The 19,277-nt window shown below is 34.7% G+C and overlaps 1 protein-coding gene and 1 pseudogene across 9 annotated transcripts in view; one reads left to right on the top strand and one right to left on the bottom strand.

Annotated features, from left to right (window-relative positions):
• BBS9 (Bardet-Biedl syndrome 9) overlaps positions 1-19,277 on the bottom strand; it is a 417,354-nt gene that overhangs the window by 311,252 nt on the left and 86,825 nt on the right. For all 9 annotated transcript variants that reach the window (XR_001516909.2, XM_015589531.2, XM_015589533.2 and 6 more), the window contains 3 exons: positions 16,275-16,359; positions 10,687-10,870; positions 9,920-10,049 (listed from right to left, as the gene is read on the bottom strand). Coding sequence is in view for 8 of the 9 variants with exons in the window: in XM_015589531.2 (XP_015445017.1) it covers positions 9,920-10,049; positions 10,687-10,870; positions 16,275-16,359 (399 nt within the window). In the remaining variant the exon portion in view is untranslated. The remainder of the gene's footprint in view (positions 1-9,919; positions 10,050-10,686; positions 10,871-16,274; positions 16,360-19,277) is intronic.
• Positions 11,429-11,978, top strand: LOC102891771 (annotated as a pseudogene).

The raw sequence follows: 19,277 nt of genomic DNA, 5'->3' as shown, positions 1-19,277 counted from the left end.
TAATACCGAGCAGGAGGTGGGAGGCATGTGGGAGGTAGAAAGACATCACCTCAGTAGCCTAAATAAATCTCCAATGGTAGGCATAGAAAAGAGCAAAAATAATGCTGTGGAAGCTCAAATCAGTGATAAAGAACACTTCCCGAAAAGAGGGGGGAAATGACAAAGAAATAAAAATTATGAGGAAGAAGATTGTAAATATGGGAACAGAAAATAAAAAGGCAACCAAGAAATCAGTTTCCCTGAAGGATGAACAATAGTAAACAGAACTGAAGGAATAATCACATGTACAACGTAAGGAAGCTTCCTTCGGTAGCCAAACAAATGGTTCAAACAGATTTAAAAAATTCAGTACATCCCCAACTATATCAAGGAAAACAGTATCATAAAAATATATGATGGCAAATGTGGCATTTACAGCGTAAATGAAAAACATTCTACAAGCAACCAGACATAAAGAACTAATTACTTACAATAGAACAAAAACCAAGTTATTTATAATTCTCTCCCCAGCAACAATAAACATCGACTGATAAAGAACGACTTTCCAGCAATTTAGCACAGTAACACTCCTCAAAACTCATCAAAAACATCATAAAGTATGACGATAACCAACACCACCCAAAAAAAGGGAAATTGAACAAGAAATACTACAATTTCTCAATCGACAAATGTTGAGGCACATCTTTTTCCACCGAACTTTTTAAATTCTGTACCACAATAAGATAGGATGCCAATGGTGGCACATGCTCCTTAGACCTCAAACAGAATAGACCTAGACTAGCGCAATGAGATCTAAGGGCATAGGTGGCATGCAGGAGACAGATCAGAAAACCACAGTAGAAGCAGAAGATGCATTTACCAGTCATTCAGCTTTCCTAACCAATAAAGATAAGAGGACAAGCAGCAGCCACTGATTCTTAGCACCAAGGGCCTGTGATTGGGGATACAGGGGAATGTCTGCTAGACTCACCAACCTCTTAAACCCTGAAAACTGAGGGAAATGGGCCCCCAGAGCAAAGAAAAGAAAAAACAGTGAGGTGGCGAAAAGACTCAGAGCTCATTACTCTCTCCCTTCCCATCCCACATGACAATTCAGTAAACTGCTATTACCATTTTTAAAATAAGCAATAATTGCAAAGTAATTAACACAGGACCTATATGTATAAATCGCAAATAAAGTAAGAAGTAGAGATGAGAGAGACAGGAACATATACAAAGGCAGAAAATATCCATAGCAAAAGGACTTTCTAAGGAAACAAAAGAAAAAATCAGTCAAATAGAATTGTATCAGTGAACTGAAAGAAATAATTTTCTCTTTGTTTGAAAAGTTCAAACAAAAGCCACAGGGATAAAAGCCATATTAGGAGCAATAACAAGAAAAAATAGAATAAATTAAAAATAAACTGAAGAACATGGTGGAGACACATGTACAAAATCACACAAATCAAAACGGGAAAATATATACAAATAATGAGGAGGTGCTAGATTTGGAAGATAAGGTAGAGCTAACATATAATAATGATATTAAGAAAACTAAACTAGTAGAGCAGAACCAATATTCAAAGGTATAATGGAAGAACATTTCCTTGAATAAAAACTTGAATCTTTCGAATCTTATTCTGTCCCAGAACAAACTGATACAGAATTAGTCCACTGTTAGATTACACCAGTGAATTTTCAGTCCTTTAAGGATTAAAAAAAAAATAAGTCAGATTATGAGCATCAAGACAGAAAAGTAATTCACTCAATAAGACGTTTAAAAATTTTAAGCCAACCTCAGACTTTTCCACAGAAACTGTCAATACCAAATGGAATGTCCAAAATTCTTAGGGGAGCTAAGATGATCTTCAGGTATAAAAGCAATAAACGATTCTCAAGAATGCAGGAAGACTTATAAGGCTGTCCTCAAAAACCTCCAGATGATTAAATTAACTAATCAAGAAGTGAATCAAGATAATTTGGAAATAGTACAAGAACTGGTGACAAGTTATGAGTTCCTTCAGATATATGGATAGGCTGAAAGGGCTGTGAAAACTGTGATTACAAAAATGTAAATCTTTTAAGCTTTGACGAAATAAATAATAAGATACCAATAATATCAGAACTTGGCTAGAAGAGGGTAAGAAGAAAGCATAAGTGTGCTGCTTTTCTTATCTTTCTGACAGGGAGGCAATGGACACTGCCAAAAATTGAAACACAGCTTTAAGAAAGTCTCAACCTTTTACTTTTTTTCTATTCTTACTCAAAGGGGTCTTTTTTGAAATTAAAACATATTGTTGTGAAAAACATTTATGTAAAATTTATTTATTCCTTCCATTTCATCTATTTCTTTTTTCTGTTAGAATATAATGAAATAAATTTACATTTAAAAAAACATAAATTTTGTAGATTTTAATCTATGCCTATATTTGCATATATGTAAATTAAAATACCTGGCCTGACATTTAGCAGGTGCTAGCAAATGTTAATTCTGGGTAGTAAGGTTGAGGTTACTTTAGTGGAAGAGTAGTTAGTTTTATTTTTTGCTTTCTTACCTATAAACAATACTTCAGTTTTAAATAATGCAGTTCTATACCTTTTACAAAAATCACAGTTATTCTCTTTTACAAAAGTTATTTTTTTAAAAAAGAAAAGAGCAACATTAACGAAGTTTGAAGGGAAAATATGACAATACATTTTTACCATACAGTATAACATCCTGTACCATTCTTGGGAACATTAAATCAGCCTATTGAGACATAGAGCAAAATTAATAAGTTAAAAAAAATTGTAATTCATGATATAAGAAGATTCACAATCTTCAGCAGATACAGGAAAAAAATACATAAAATTACTTCAGGTCTAGGTAAAAAGTGAATACAAATTTTAAAACAGTCTTAAAAAACATTAGCGTAGTTTAACAACAATAATCTGTAGCTAAAACTTTACGTTACTGTAGCAAAGAACAAACAGTGAAGCGAGTGTGGGTGTACAGGGGTGTATGAGTATGACGACGAGCACACGTAAACGCTCATGTCTGTGTGTGCTGGTGGTGTGGGGGGGAAGGGGAAATAGGAAGAAAGAGAAAAAGCACATTGAACACCTGGCCCATCACAGAGAGAAAGATTCATTCCATGTTTGAATTATGGCAAAACCGAAAAATAAACACTAATAGAAATAAAGAAAAGAGGTGTATTTGTATGTATCACCCAAACAATGGGAGAATCTGAATACAAAGAAACTCCAACTCACACATGATGGAAACCAAAGGAAATAGTATAAAAAATAGGGAATATCATACAAGATGAAAAATTACAAAGTACATTGATTATAACAATTGTAAATGGGTTAATTAAAGAATAGTGGTCTTCAAAATGGGTGGATATACCCAATAATTCTGTTTACAAGAGACGTATCCACAATGAAGTTACAGGTTAAAGCATAAGCAACAGCATATCAATAATTAACAACAAAATGAAATTGACGCAAACAAAACAAAGAAGCAAAGAAACATTAAAGGAGAACACAAAGAAAGGTCATTTTATGTTGATATATTTTAAAAACTCACCAATATATAACTCATCAATATAAGCTGAACACATAAAACTACAATGTATAAAGATACTTAGATATGCAACAAAAAATTGACATAACGATATAGTAACGTGAGATTAACTTTCTACTTCTGAGCTACAACATATTAATAGAAGAAAATATCAGTAAGAATGCAGCAAGTCTGCTTTCATTTAGGCTGGAATCTCCGCCTTCCAGTAATTCGCCAAAATGATCAACCCAAAGAGAAAGAGAAGAGGCACCTGCTATTGGTTCTCGAGGCCTTTAGAAAACACGGAGTTGTTCCTTTGGCCACCTACATGCAAATGTACAAGAACGGCGATATTGTAGACATCAAGGGAATGGGCACTGTTCAAAAAGGAATGCCCCACCAAGTTACCATGGCAAAACTGGAAGAGTCAACAGTGTCACCCAGGATGCTACTGGCATTGTTGTAAACAGGTTAAGGACAAGATTCCTACCAAGGGAATTAATGCGCACGTTGACACGTTGAGCATAGTAAGCACTCTAAGAGCCCAAACAGCTTCCTGAAACATGTGAAGGAAAATGATCAGAAAAAGAAGGAAGCCAAACAGAAAGGTACTTGGGCTCAACTGAAGCGCCAGCCTGCTCCACCCAGAGAAGCCCACTGCGAGAGCCAGAGGAAAGGAGGCTGACCTGCCGGAACCCATTTCCCCTGGATTCATGGCATCATGGGTGTGAAAAAATAAAAGACCTCCGGACTGTTAAAAAAAGAAGAAGAATGCAGAAGCTCTGAAAACAGAATTTATGCTTGACCCTAATTCCAGGAATATTTACAAAATTTATGTGGAGTATTAAACCACAAAGGAAATCCTTAAAATTATAACATAGCAAAAAGTATATATATATAGGCCAACATTCTCTTTCCACAAAGCACAAGAAAAAAAAATGACAATTAACAGCAAAAGTTAAAACTAAAAAAGAAAGTCACTCTGAAATTTAAAAACTCTAATAAATTTGTTTATTAGAGGAAATAATATCCTTCTGAGTCAATTTTTTCATATTTAAAAAAAGTTTTTCAACTAAAAGCTTTTCTAAGGTCTTCCTAGCCACCCCTCCTCCTAACACACACACAATGGCTTTTGTGTATTTACTGAGCATATACCATATGTCCAGCTTTCTGACTGATTATTCAGTGTGATATGCCAAAGTAGAGAAAGTCTCTACATTAAGGGGGTGTATGATCGAAGTTAAGAAGTCAGGAAAATCAAATAACACTCAATATATTTATATTATAACATATTATAATATAATTATATCAACATAATATAAATATTACAAAAATTCAGAAAAAAGAGACCAGGGTGGGTAGAGAAGGCTTATTTAGGTGACTTGAGCTAGGATTCAAAGATAGATGGAATTCGAAAATCCAGAAAAGGAATGAGGAAAACATTCTGATCAAGAATATTATATCCATGAAAGTTAAAAAACAAAATGTTAAACAGTGACGGTTATAAGAAATTACTTTTGTGGATCTAGCCCAGGAAGAAAAATACCTAAGTACTAGACCAAATCATTTACACTTAAAAATTAGCTGCGACCAGATTTTAAAGCAAAACGGCTATGGCTGCCAGCTAAAGTTTGGAAAGGCTACCATCACTGTGAACGTTCACTCAAATACACTTCTGCTTTTAGGTATATTTCATATCTCTAGAGAAAATAACATTGCCGATAAGTGATCTTTATTAGCTATTTGGGAAACTGACTACGGCAGAGGTAAGATATTTGGCCAGGCTTCCATAGCTAACTTCATGCAATAAATAGAAAATAATAATAGCTAAGAAATTTAAAGAACATTATCACATTCAGGCGCTTCTGATTCTGTAAACTGTATGCTTATTTCACCTTCCTATAGTCTAATCCACAAAAATTAAAACAATTAAACTAAAAGAACGCTATCTAATCAAGAATGCCATTTACCCTGAAAAGAAGGAAGGAAACAGATATATTTAGAATTGGTTTATAAAAAACAAGGTAGAGAGGACGAGGGCTGCCAAGTGGGTGGGAGTGGGAGGAAATAAAGCATCTTAGTTTCTGAGCAAAATGCTGTCATTAAGTATAATTGCATCAACTTGATCCAAATCCAATATTTCTTATTCGCTGCAAGAAACATATTAAAATAGCAGCAATTTCCTTTACAAATAAACACATTCAGCCAAGAAGCTTCTACCAAAAAAGTTTAACCCAAAAGGTAATAAAAACCAGGAGTGAACTTATTTCACTGCTTCTAATTTCAAAATAATAACTTCTAAATATAAATAGGCTATAACTGAGTCACTAATAATCACTTTTAAAATTCTACCAAAAATTATAATTAAATTCTTTCAAACAGCCTAATCTTATACTTTTATGTTAAAGGATGTAAAATAAGGAAAACCTTCCAATTGATAATTAAAAGTTATTGCTATATTAACTGTAGAAATCATTAACGGCAGTATTTGTACTTAATTGTTCATAATTATAATCTTGAAAAAGCTATGAAAAATAGAAGTTTCACTCACAAGTACCTAAGTTTAGATGTGACAGGCTACTTTTGAATATACGAATCTTGAGGCATACTATATGCAAATTTGGCTTTGTACTCAATAATTTCAGTTACTATTGAACCCGTGACTTCTAAGTTGAATCTGGATCAGAAATTATAAATTAACTGTAAGTAGCTACCGAGAAACCCTATCTTTGAGCCTCTCTGAGTATGGTGATTCTTGAAATAGGCACGTCCCTTATAAATAATATACGTGCAAAATAAGTATTTCAACTAAATGGTCTCAGTAAAGTCTTTCTATCCTTCACTCCCCGATGCCCCAGCTACATATAAAAACCATAATGACTTTTCAGTATTTAAAGACAGTGGCTCCCGAAGGGCATGGAGATTATACGTCAAGATGGGCCGCATACCCACCAGCACAGGTCTGTCTTCTTCCACCTGAGCTGTCTCTTGGGGGGCCAAAGAGAACAGCTCTTGGATGGATATATGGACTGCTACAAGAATCACTCTCCCAGAAGATAAATAGTTGACACTGCCCTGCTAGCAAGATATTTTTCCTGTTTGTTCTAAATCCTTCTAAGTAAACCTTCTAAGTTACCGCAGACCTCGTAACACTGTACACTTAGGCTACGGTAACTTTATTTTAAAATATTTTTTCTTCAAAAATAGCCTTAGCTTACTGTAACTACTTTGCTTCAAAAATTTTTAATTTTTTAACTTTTCAACATTTTTGTAATAACACTTAGCTTAAAACAAATATTTTATACAACTTTACAAAAATATTTTTTCTTTATACTTATATTCTTATTCTGTAAGCACTTTTCTATTTTTAATTTTTCTTTTTTTTTTACTTTTAAAACTTTCGTGATAAAAATTAAGACACGAACACACATTAGCTTGGCCTACACAGGGTCAGGGTCATTAATATCACTGTCTTCCACCTCCACAGCTTGTCCCACTGGAAGGTCTTTAGGGACAATAACATGCATGGAGTTGTCACGCCTCGGATGACAGTGCCTTCTTCTAGAATACCTCCCAAAGGACGTGCCTGAGGTTCTTCTTGAGAAGGTTTCATTCTTTTCAGCAATATGTCCATGATGGCTTGCTTGCTGTTTTTTTCCGTCATAAATTTGCTTGTAGGGAGATAATGCGTCATGAACATTCCTCTCTATTAATGAAAACTCTTCGGTGCTGGAGTCCATGTTTTCAAGGAGGTCAAAAAAAGCTTCTGCTAAACATTTCACTATGAATTTTCTTGGGGGTTCTTCTTTCCTTGTCCTGCAGTTTCCTTTTCTTTTGCCTCTTCTTCAGCAATGTGTTCCTGTTCCAGTTCCAACAACTCCTCATTAGTCAGTTCCTCAGGAGCCACCGAGCCACCCCAGCAGCAACTCAGCCCCATCCAGTCCCAAGTCAAAGTCACTTGCCATCTCAACCACAGCCTTGTTGATTTTTGCAACTCCCTTAGCCTTGGAAAATCTTTTGAAGTCACGGACAAACCTCTTGAGTGTCTTCTTCCAGATGCCACTCATACACATCTTCGTGACATCACCCCAAACCCAAGCAGGTTCTTGATGCAGTCATAGATGTTTAATCCTTCCAGAATTGTATCAGCATCTTTTCAGTCTTTTCCTAAGTTATCACAATAGCCTGAGCAAAGGTCCTCTTGAAATGTTGAGGGATTCTCAAATGGAGAGACAGGACATCGAGGCTAGAATCAGGAAGTACCATTTACTGATGCCGGCACCGGCTCAGCGGATTCTTACTCAAAGGCTGAGCCCCGATTGTAACATAACAGGCAGTTTTATACAGTCTTGTCATTCCTACAAAGCTACAGATATAAGGAAGAACATTGATTGGTCAGCAAGCTACAAGAAAACTCAAGTCAGCCGGAGAATCCTTGGAAGACGGGGGGACAATCAAAAACAAACTTGTTCGAGCAGGAAATGGCCAGACAGGGTCAGGCTGCCACATAAGTAGTAAGCCTTAAAAGTTGTTATAATTACTGGATCAAAGAGGTGGTGTTTGGAGGAAGAAACACAACTTTGATAGTGGGATAAAGATCACCAATAAAAAGAGGCTATCCAGGAGCATTATCAGTAATAAGCAGTATCTTGAAAGGTATTTAACTCTCCAAACAGTACTTCTCCATTTCGCTGGCAAAGCAATCCAAGAGGACATCTGAAAAGAGGAGCTATGTCGTCCCTGGCTTCTTACTGCTCTTGTAGCACCGCAGCACCAAGTACTAATTCATATCCTTGAAGGCCTTGGGGTCCTCACTGGGCCAGATCACAAAGGGTTTCAATTTGTAGCCTGCAACACTGGCCCCAAGCAAAACTGTTATCCTGCCCATAAAAATCTTGAAACCTAGTTAACGACTTGTCCCCCTTTATGGATGAAAGTCCTTTCAGGCTTCCATTTACAGGATAGGGAGGTTCAACCACGTTGAATATTTGCTCTGGTAAGTAATTTTCCTCCACAATCACTTACACAGAGTTTCCAAAAATTCTTCAGCTGCCTTCACATCAGCACTCACACTCACCACTCATTTTTGCAATATTATAATGAAAAATCATTCTAGCTCTGGGTTCAAACCATCTAGGGCTAGCAGTAAATTCAAGATTGCAGTCGGGTCCAGTTTTTTCTTTCAACAGCACAAACAAATTTTTTGCTTTGGCTATGATTGCCATGGTGCTGAGAGAGATAGGTTTCTGTGTCTGGTCTTCAATCCAGGTCATGAGAAGAGTCTCCATTTAGGCACTTCTTAAATTTTTGTTAGTCTCATTGTCTTCAATGAAACAGGTCCTTAACAGTTTCTGTCACTTTGTTCTTGTTCTTCAAGAGCATAGCTATGGCAGAATGAGACACACCTGACTGGCAAGCAACACTCATCACTGATTTTCTACCTTCATAGTCCTTAATCATTTTTAATTTCATTTCCAGTTCAATCACTAGATGTGGTCTTTTACTGGCAACATTACCAGTGAATTGTGCATGCTTAAGGGCCATGATGAACGAACGAAACAACACAAGATTCAGAGAAAAAATGATGCAATCAAGAGACCTGATAAACACAAGATGTATGAGGCTGCTGCCAACACAGGAGGGTGTACTGTTTTACAGCAAACTTTTTTTATAAGTAGAAAAGGTACACTCTAAAATAAAAAGTACTGTAAATATGTAAACCAGTAACACAGTCGTTTATTATCAAGAATTATGTACTATGCTTAATTATATGTGTTATACTTTCATATGACAACTAGAAGCGCAATAGGTTTGTTTACACAAGCATCACCACAAAAACATGAGTAACGCATTGTGCTACAATGTTTCAACAGCAACAATGTCACTTAACTGTAAGAATTGTCCGGCTCCATTATAATCTTATGGGACCACCATCATTGACCAAAATTTCATTATGTGGTATGTAACATTCAACCTCTTAATTTGAGGGGTTTGGTCATACTGATCAGATACTATAGGTGTCACTGAAGAAGCCTATATATGGTTTTTAAAATGTCCAATAAAATGATATAATAAGCAGAAATGATAGATCTGAGAACCTATGAAGCTTTATAGAAAGTGTGTTTTTATACATTTACTGAGATTTTTATTTAGTATCTCTAATCTAGAGGTACTAAATAAAAATGATTAATGATTCCAATGAAGGTCTTTTATATCCTTCTTTTCCAATAACGGTTGTAGTTTAAATTATTTCCATTGCTGACATTCACACTAAATGTCAATTGTCATTTTTTAGTAAAATCACTTACCATTGTTTCATAAAACTTCTAGAGAATTCCTTGACTAAGGAATCTTCTTTAAAAAAAAAAAAAAACTATGTTAAATTAAATCACTTACTGTAAACAGCCCACTCTTACTGCCACAGGAATGTGAGAAAGCTGAGTGGCCCACTTCAGTGTCACATCCTGATAAATATGCAACATTTTATTATGGTTTCCAATCAAAGTATTTATTGTTCCTTCAGAAACTGTAGGGTAAAGATAGAAAAAGGCAATAATAAAAAAAAAAAACAGCCATCTGCAACAGTATATTATATCCCCTTTAGGAGATTTATGATACAAACTAATTACAACATCTCGATGTTAATGCATAAAGATTTTAAGTGATAAAACATTATTTTTTAACTTCGAGCTACCAATATCAAAAAGAAAAATTATAGACTTGGAAACTATAACTAGATACCAGCCAACATTTTTGCATTTCATCTAGGAAGCATGGATTTCATTAATATTTAACACATTTAAGCTAATGATTTACTGGGCATTCACTACAGATAAGTCATTCTATTAGGCATCACTATACTCCATTCTGCTTATAAAAGAGTCTGATGTTCTCTTAGAAGCATCTTGAACAGACACATTTTGGAAAGCATTAATGTATGCCTGAGGCCAATTCCACAAGTTATTTTGTACAAAGTAAAATGACTGACCAACTCTAATGTGTGTTTTATATCAAACTTCTTTTCAAACTTTAAAAGTTAAAATTTCCATTACATGTTCAGCATAAAACTATTTTCCTAGAATTTTAAAATGTGTGAGTTTGGCTTTTTTCTGATGTATATACCTTGACATATGAGAAAGATAAAAGAAAATCTTTCTACATACCTGAACAGTATGGGAGAAAAGAACTTGGACTACAATCAAGTTTCTTCATGAATCGAATCTGTCCATTATCCTTCAGGCAAAAAAAGTTTCTTTCACCAAGAACAAAAATAGAAGATGCCGACTGATTGAAAGAGACAATACATATATCAAGGGCTTGCTCTCCAATATTGAGAGTCCAATCTACCTGTAAAGGAGAACCTAAGGATCAATTTAGTTGCTAAAAACAATATTCCAGTTACTTTCATATTACTACAATTAAGAAAGTTCTATACAACAAAGCAGATATAAAGATTGGCTAATCTTAATTCACTTTTTTTTTGCTATGACCATATTTATATACTCTAGTAGTTTTTGCCCCATCTTTTACCAGACAATATTAGCCATTCGGTGCCTCAAAAATACTCATATAAATTTAACCAAAGATCTGCACGCTGCAAATTATAAAACCTTCATGAAAGAAACTGAAGAACACAAATAAATAGAAAGATATGTTGTGTACATGGATTAGATGAATATTAAAATGTCTATACTACTACCCAAAGTGATCTACAGATTCAAATCTCTATCAAAATTCCAATGGTATTTTTCACAGAAATAGAAAAAAAAAATCCTAAAATTCAGAAAGAACCACAAAAGACTCCAAATAGCCCAAGCAATATTGAGCAAAAAGAACAAAGCTGACGGCATCACACTACCTGACTTCAAAATATACTACAAAGCTATGCTAATCGAAACAGCTCAGTACTGGCATAAAAACCTGCCATCTAGACCAATGGAACAGAATAGAGAGCCTAGAAATAATTTCATGCATTTACAGTCAATTGATGTTCCACAAAGGTATCAAGAATACACAGTGGGGAAAGAAATGTCTCTTCAAAAACTGGTTTTGGAAACAGAAATGTTGGTGGCTCCGGGAGTGTCCACCCGAATCAAGCCCTGGACACTTGCCATGGAGGGGGTCTAGCAAGCTGCAGCTGGATGCTAAGGCCAAGGTCACCAACCAGTTTCTGGATTTTCAGTGGAAGCTGGGTATGGCCATGAGCTCGGACAGTTGCAGATCATTTAAGTATCCTTAAGTTGCAGTGATGCTGAAAGTGGCAAATAAAGAATAAGTCTTTTGAAATGACAACTCCACAGTTTCTGAATTTCTACAGACAGTTCAAAGAAGTTGCTGCAATTAGTGAAACTGTGTGAAAACTGATTATTTGGTTGATAAATGGCTATCATCGTTCTAAAATCATGGACTTCACTTTTTGTAACAAAGCTGCCTAAGGATCAAATGATATTTATTGTTTTTCAATTTTTTCAAATAATAAAATATCAGACAAAAAAATGGTTTTGGGAAAACTTGATATCCACAGGCAGAGGAATGAAACTGAACCCCTATTTCACATCATATACAAAAATCAACTCAAAACATATTAAAGACTTAAACATAAGAAATTAAACTGTAAAACTATTAGAAGAAAACATAGAGGAAATCTTCCTGACATTGGCCTGGGTGATGATTTTTTGGATATGACCCTAAAAGTACAGACAACCAAAGTAAAAATAAGGATTTCATCAAACTAAAAAGCTCCTACACAGCAAAGGAAACAATCAAAAGAATGAAGAGACAGTCTACGGAATGGGGGAAAATATTTGCAAACCATATATCCAATAAGGGTTACTATCCAAACACACATAAGGAACTCAGACAACTTAATAGCAAGAAAACAAATAGCCTGATTTAAAAAAGGATTCGACACCAAGAAATCACTTGATTACCATTTAAGTCAAGTGTAGCTTCCATGAATGCCAGTCCCAGGGCAGTTACATTTCTCATGACGTTTTAATGGGCTGGCATTCCAGCATTACATATCAGTGTCTGAAACTTGGGGTGATGTGTCCTTGACTCTGAGAGAGGGCGGTTCACTGAGTAGACAGGCAGATCAGGTTTCCGAGGCTGCAGGCTGAGATCCCCCCATTCAATACTTCCTATTCAGCATTTACTGAGTACCACCTTTTGTGACCTCCCCTTAGGAAAATATATCACATTCTAAATTAATAAGTCTCAACACAGAGGTTTATTTACTAAGAACGATAATTTAAAAATTATTCCATTTCCAGCCAACATGGAGTAATAAGAAAAGAATTTACCATCCCACCTGAAACTAATACAACATGGAAAAAATATATGAAACAACAGTTTGCCAGGCACTGGATATTAGACAACAAATGACAGCAATCCTTTAATGACAGAAAATAAATGAGATGAGTGATATGATTGCTCCAGCCATTGAGAAATTTTTCAGGCCATGGCACAGCGAGGGAAAACCTAGGCAAGAGAATCCCTGAGTTAAGGAGATGGATGATGAGAGTTCACAGAATCCAATGCAGCTAGAGTCTGCAAGACAGCATGCCAAAGAGAAGAGAGAATGCTCTCAAATATTCAGCTGAATACTTGTGAGCACACTTATGTAAGGAAACTACCCAAGGCCAGGGAAACAACCACCAAAAAGGATTAGAAAGCCTAGAATACTGTCTGCGCCCACCAGCCACACTGCAACACCTTATAATTCGAAGTGAGCTCGATAAAGCGAACAGAAGGGGCTCGCACAAGAGTGGGGAATAAGTAGCCCCAGAATGAGCACTGCCCTGATCCCACCTAACAAGACTTAAAAGCAAGACCCAAATGCTTCCAACTTACTCAACTTTGTCTCAAGCCTAAGCTCAAGTACGGTTCAGTTTTAAGAATACAAAAACATCCAGCACCCAACAAAGTAAAATTGACTGTATCTGGCATCTAACAAAAAATTACCAAACATGTAAAGAAATAGGAAAATGTGATACAAGGAGGAGATAAATAAATCAACTGAAACTGACTCAAAACTGATACAAATGTTAGAATTAGAAAGCAAGGACATTAAAATAATTATTATAACTGTATCCCATATCTTCAAAAAGTTAGAGACATAGAAGATATTTTTTAAATGCCCAACTTGAATTACAGATGAAAGCCTTACCAGATGGGAATGAATACAAAATTAGACATTGTAGAAAAAAATATTAGTGACCGTGAAAACGTAAGAGTAGAAATTATCCAAAATGATGAATTAGAGAGAAAAAACAACTTTTTTTAACAGCAGAAAAGAAAAGCTTTATTAGAAGGGAAAGTACACTTCCAGATGTGGAAGCGGGCTTGAGCAGAGGAGCGTGGCTCAAAAGGCCAAAAAAACAACTTTTATAAAATGAAAAATCTGTGAGCTGTAGGACTACTTTAAGTAGCCTAAATGTCTGTGTAATTTTTCTCAAAGGAGAGGAAAAAGATGGAGAACAGAAAAAAAGTACTTGAAGGATAGCTAAAATTTTTCTAATTTCATGAAAACTATAAATTCACAGATGCAAGAAGCTCAACAAATCCTAAGCCTCCCCCAAAAAAGAAAGAAAACTACACAAAGCACATCAAAATGTAATTGCTCAAACAAGAGATTAAAGAAAATATGAAAAACAGCCAGAGAAAAAGATATTACGTACAAAAAAACAAAAATAAGATGACCGCAGATTTCTCATTGAAAATAATGCAAGCAAGAAGATAGTGGAGTAGTATCTTAAAGTACGAGGGGGAAAAAAATCTGTCAAACTAAAATTTTACACCCAAAGAATATATTTTCAAATGCAAAGGCAAAAATATAAAACATATGAAAACTGAAAGACGTCATCACCAGCGGACTCACACTGAAAAAAAATGTGAAAAGAAATCCTTCAAAAGAAAGGAAAATGACATCAGATGGATGTCCTAGAGCTATGCAAATTAATGAAGAGCACCAAAAATGGTATAACTATATGGGTAAATATAAGCTATTTTTCTTATAATTTAAATCTTATTAAAAGATATTGAGCGCCTATTCAAACAAAAATAATAACAATGTAATACGGAGTTTACGGTGTATGTAAAATTAAAATAGATGACAAGAGCACAAAGGCTGAGAAGCAGAAGTATATTGTTATACAGTATATGAAGTAGTATAATATCACCTGAGAGTAGACTGTGGTAAATTAAAGTTATGTACTGTAAGCTCTAAAGCAACCACTAAAATAACAGAACAGAGTTACAGCTAATAAGCGAACAAAGAACAGATAGGACAAATAGAAATCAAATAGCCAGATGACAGACTTAAATCTATTCATATTAACTGCCTTTCCACAACTACTTTATTCAAAGCATTCCCCTGGATAAATTCTGTTCCTCTGCAATAGATTTAATAATGTATCACAGTCCTGCCAAGTGACTGCAGTGGAGTGAAAGGAAGTTTTACTATTATTTCTTACTCTACTCATTAATCGAGAATAGAATATCATTCAACTATAATGGCCTTCAGAATACATCCTTAGTGTAAATCACAGAGTAGTATCAATAAATACCTCCAAATAAATGAGTGAAGGATATTCCAGACTGAAGAAAAACCATATGCAGAAACCCAAAATCAAGTAGAGCCATGGAATATTTGGAACAATAAGGGTCTGGAGTGCAGAACATGAGGGACAATGGAAAAAGACTACTACTGAGGAAGAGGTCAAGGACAAGTTGATCACAATTATCATTGTTATCATCATCATCTAAACATTTTGCTACGTGCTTTACATATATATCTAATGGCAATACTGTAAAATAGGTATAGTTACCATTTTGCAACTGAGAAAAATTAGACTGACCAAGGTTAGCAAACTTGCTCAGACATGTTCAAAATAAGAATAACTTTTGATATTTAACTCCAAAGTCTATGCTTTAACTTTTATTACTATAGTACCTCCAAATTTTTTACAAAAACGTTTCTATTTATTGTGCTCTCTCTTTTACTGCCATTAACTACCATTGATAAAACTGTTTTCAATTCGTTCTTGACTCTTTCCAGTTAGCCTTCCTTTCTCCCATCGCCCTTAACTTCTAATACAGAAAATTAGTCTTCTCTGATATTATTTCCTCAGTATTCTAAAGTCCCTATCATTTCTTCATGTATAATGCATGTGACCTCAAATTCACTTTACTGTTTATATCATAATTTCAGTTCCTTCTATTTTTTGCCTTCCTGTCTATGGAGAGTCACAATCACCATCTATTCCTTAATTTCCATTAAACTGAAATTTTACCCTTTACGATTTTTCTTCATACTGTTTTTCAAGTTATCAAACTTCCACCTTTGTCTCTGAGCGAATTTTATCTTTGTGGGCTGTGAATTTTTATCTTTTATTTATACATTTGGTCACATGCCTACTGGTAGCAACTTTTTTGCCTACTAAAGGGATTTTTTAATTTTTATTTTTGTTTTGTTAATTTATAGTCATTTCAGTGAAAAGTGACACCATCTGGACATCTATAATTCTACTGGGGCAACTCCATAATCTGGTATTGAATGACCACGACTAAGAATGTGTCTCTACTGCTCAGTAACAGCCAACTAAATTCTTTGATCATTGACATAATCGTAACAGAAAAGAGAAATGGCTGAAATATTTTTTAATGTTCTTCCCCAGAATTCTTATTCTGAATAAATATGTGATTAAAGATAACATTAATGAAACTTTTAGGTATTAAAAAAAGGCCTTACGACTAGTCTTTTTCCAGAACCAAGTTTTTGCTGTTCAGTCTCCTGTCTTTTATCTGCGTCTGTTGCAAAAGCAAGTACTTGGTACCTGTTTGAAAGATATGGATAATTATAAGTGACTTTACAGTTAAAAAGTATAAACTATTTTAAACTTTAAAAACATAATCTCAATAAAGCTGAAAATTTTAAATAAATAAAAGCACATAATCTATAAGCCTTATGAATCACTTTTCCCTTGGTTTTAAAAACTGTAAAACTTAAGATTGAATTCTTGTGAAATGATACTGTGACATAAGACTATGTAAAACTGTCGTGATCAAGAAATTATAACCATATGTCCCAAAATTCTATATTGGGAAAAGAGTTCTGCCAACTATCACTGCATTTCCATTAGAATTCTACATGACAAATAACAATACTCAAGAAAGATCTAGCACGAAAACATCAAATAGAAAAAAATGTAAACAATGCAAACCAGCCAGATGTAGCAGAAATTATTAATACATAATTGATGGAACACAGAAGACTTGAGTTTAATCCCCAGTTTAACTACTTACCTCAGTTGAGCGAATTTTGGCAAATTAAACACTGTGTCTTATCTTCTCCATGTGTAAAATGGGAATAATAATCTCTGATTCAAGCTTTGTTAAAAGAATTGAATAATGTAGCGCCTAGCATAGTATCTAGTATATATTAGGTGCTCAATTATTCATTGATAGATTAATAATTAGACAGATACAGATTTACATAAAGTTCAAGTTCAATCACCTAGTAGTTTATGAAGCATAAAATAAGTTCTCAGTAGTGAACAGTATGACTTTCTATAAGTATTTTACAGCTTTTATTTCAACAGTAACATTTATCTCAAATAATTCTTAAAAATATCATTCAATCTAGACATGATTAATTTAACCAAAAATGTTTAAATTTGCTTGTTTCCCATTAACATCCCATTAGGGTAATAATCCTATTCTAAAAGAAGAAACTTCAGGTTCATAGATTCCTTTCCCTCCTATTGAATCAAAACTCTTTGCATTATTCTTCCATAGCTAAGAAGAAAATTAGTAAAAAGATATATTGAGACACATAATATTGTCTAGGAGAAAGATGTCTGAGAGTGTAAACACCTGGGACCTGAATGAATAAAAGGCAATGTGGAATATCTAAATAAGCACTGAAATGTACACTGGTATTCAAATGTCATATACCAACTCTTAAACCATTCTATCTCAATCAGGAACACTTCATTTATAAAAAACTGGATACAGAATGACTATGAATTAAGATAGATTTTGCAAGGCATTCATAAATATCAGTCTTACAGTTAATATGAAAGTTTAACCTATATGTATTTCATTTCATTCAATAAACATATACTAGAGATCTAATCAAGCATTGACAAAGGAAAAAAACTACTATCTGTCTATATCCATCAGGACCTCCCAAAGTAGTTGTGGAGATTCATATACGGACAAAGAAGTGTAACTCAGAGCTCCCTGTGCTAACAGAAGGTATGCACATAGTACCAAGAGACCACAGTGGCAGAAACAGAAATAGAGGTGAAGGAAATATATATGATCTTGGTATAAGTTCAAGAAGAGAAAGCTATATACAGATAATGAATGAAAACACATCACACTGGTAAAGAGGTAAAAGGCATTATACGAAGCAAGCAGCACATGCAAAGGCATGCAGCAGTAAAAGATACATGAAAGGCCATGACAGGAGTTTAGGAGAAATGTATGGTGGGAGGACTGAGTCATGGGAAATGAGACCGAAAAAAAAAAAAAAAAAAAGGTAGGAGAGAAAAGATCTCAGCCTTGTAAAACCATGCAAAAGAATTCCATAGGCAGCTGCAGCAAAAATGCCTCCGTATCAACTGAGTCTCCAAAGGTAACTGACCGTCAAAACCCCTAAGTCTCCAAAGGTGCCAAAATAAACCTCACATTCCAATCTCCAAACAGAATGATTTTACTCTTCCCAGTTCATGGTAACAGAAATAGTGTGCACTCACTAGTAACTAGAACATCAGCCCAGAGCTGGTCCTGCTGTGGGTCTAACCTCAGGCAATTAATTACATAGGTGGTTAATTTTCTGCAGACACCAACCTACCAGGGCATGATATGGATATTAATGAGATTGTTGCAAAAATCCAAAGCTTTTGAGCTGTTTGAAGCTCCTTATATAACTACAAAGAGTTATTATTTCATCTGAGGAATAAATGAGCCCCTAAAGTGGCCTCATTAACATCAAAACTGCAGACAGAGACACAGCCAAAATTGACTCCTGATTTCCAAATTCAGACCATTTTTCTTCCTGAAAGACAACTCAGAAGAGTATTTTATTACTAAATGTAACTGACAGTAAATTTAGATAATGACAAACTTACAACAGCATCTATTTTATGGTTCTTCCTTAAATCCTCTTAACTGTGACCAATAATGTACATGGAAATCTATTTCCAAAACCAAATGATTCTAAACAGACTTGGAAATTCTAAAATAAAAAATAAAAAAAAACCTGGATTTTTTTTGCTTACCATTCAAATGTTCAGTGATATAAGCTAAAGAATAAGATTCCCTCACAGAGACTGCTGAAGAATAATCAGGCCAATGTAATAAGATTTCATGAAAGAACGCCATATGCATTTCTCTGAACAAAAAGGTGCTAACCACAAATACAGCAAGTCAAGGTGAACAATGGTGCTATTTGACCCAGTAACCAAAACTGCTTCATAGGTCCTGTGGAGCACCAATAACAAACTCAACCGTATAATTCAGTTCTCATCTGCATCACATCGTAAAAACAGCAAGTAGCTAAAATATGGATTGAGGAGTCAGAGTACAAAAGTAAACCCTCCAAAACTGTTTATTTCCACATGAAACACTGTGGTTAACTTCAAAGGGCACCAGGGGATTTTGGAACCTTTATATTTAACTCGGGGAACTCTACTACAAGTGGAAGCTCTGGAAAGAGAGTATCACTATGTTCATTTCAATTATAGTT

The sequence above is a fragment of the Pteropus alecto genome, unplaced genomic scaffold (assembly GCF_000325575.1).
Source record: "Pteropus alecto unplaced genomic scaffold, ASM32557v1 scaffold21, whole genome shotgun sequence".
In the NCBI taxonomy this organism is placed as follows: domain Eukaryota; kingdom Metazoa; phylum Chordata; class Mammalia; order Chiroptera; family Pteropodidae; genus Pteropus; species Pteropus alecto.
The sequence above is the reverse complement of the archived record's forward strand: the minus strand, read 5'-3'. Positions and strand labels throughout refer to the sequence as shown.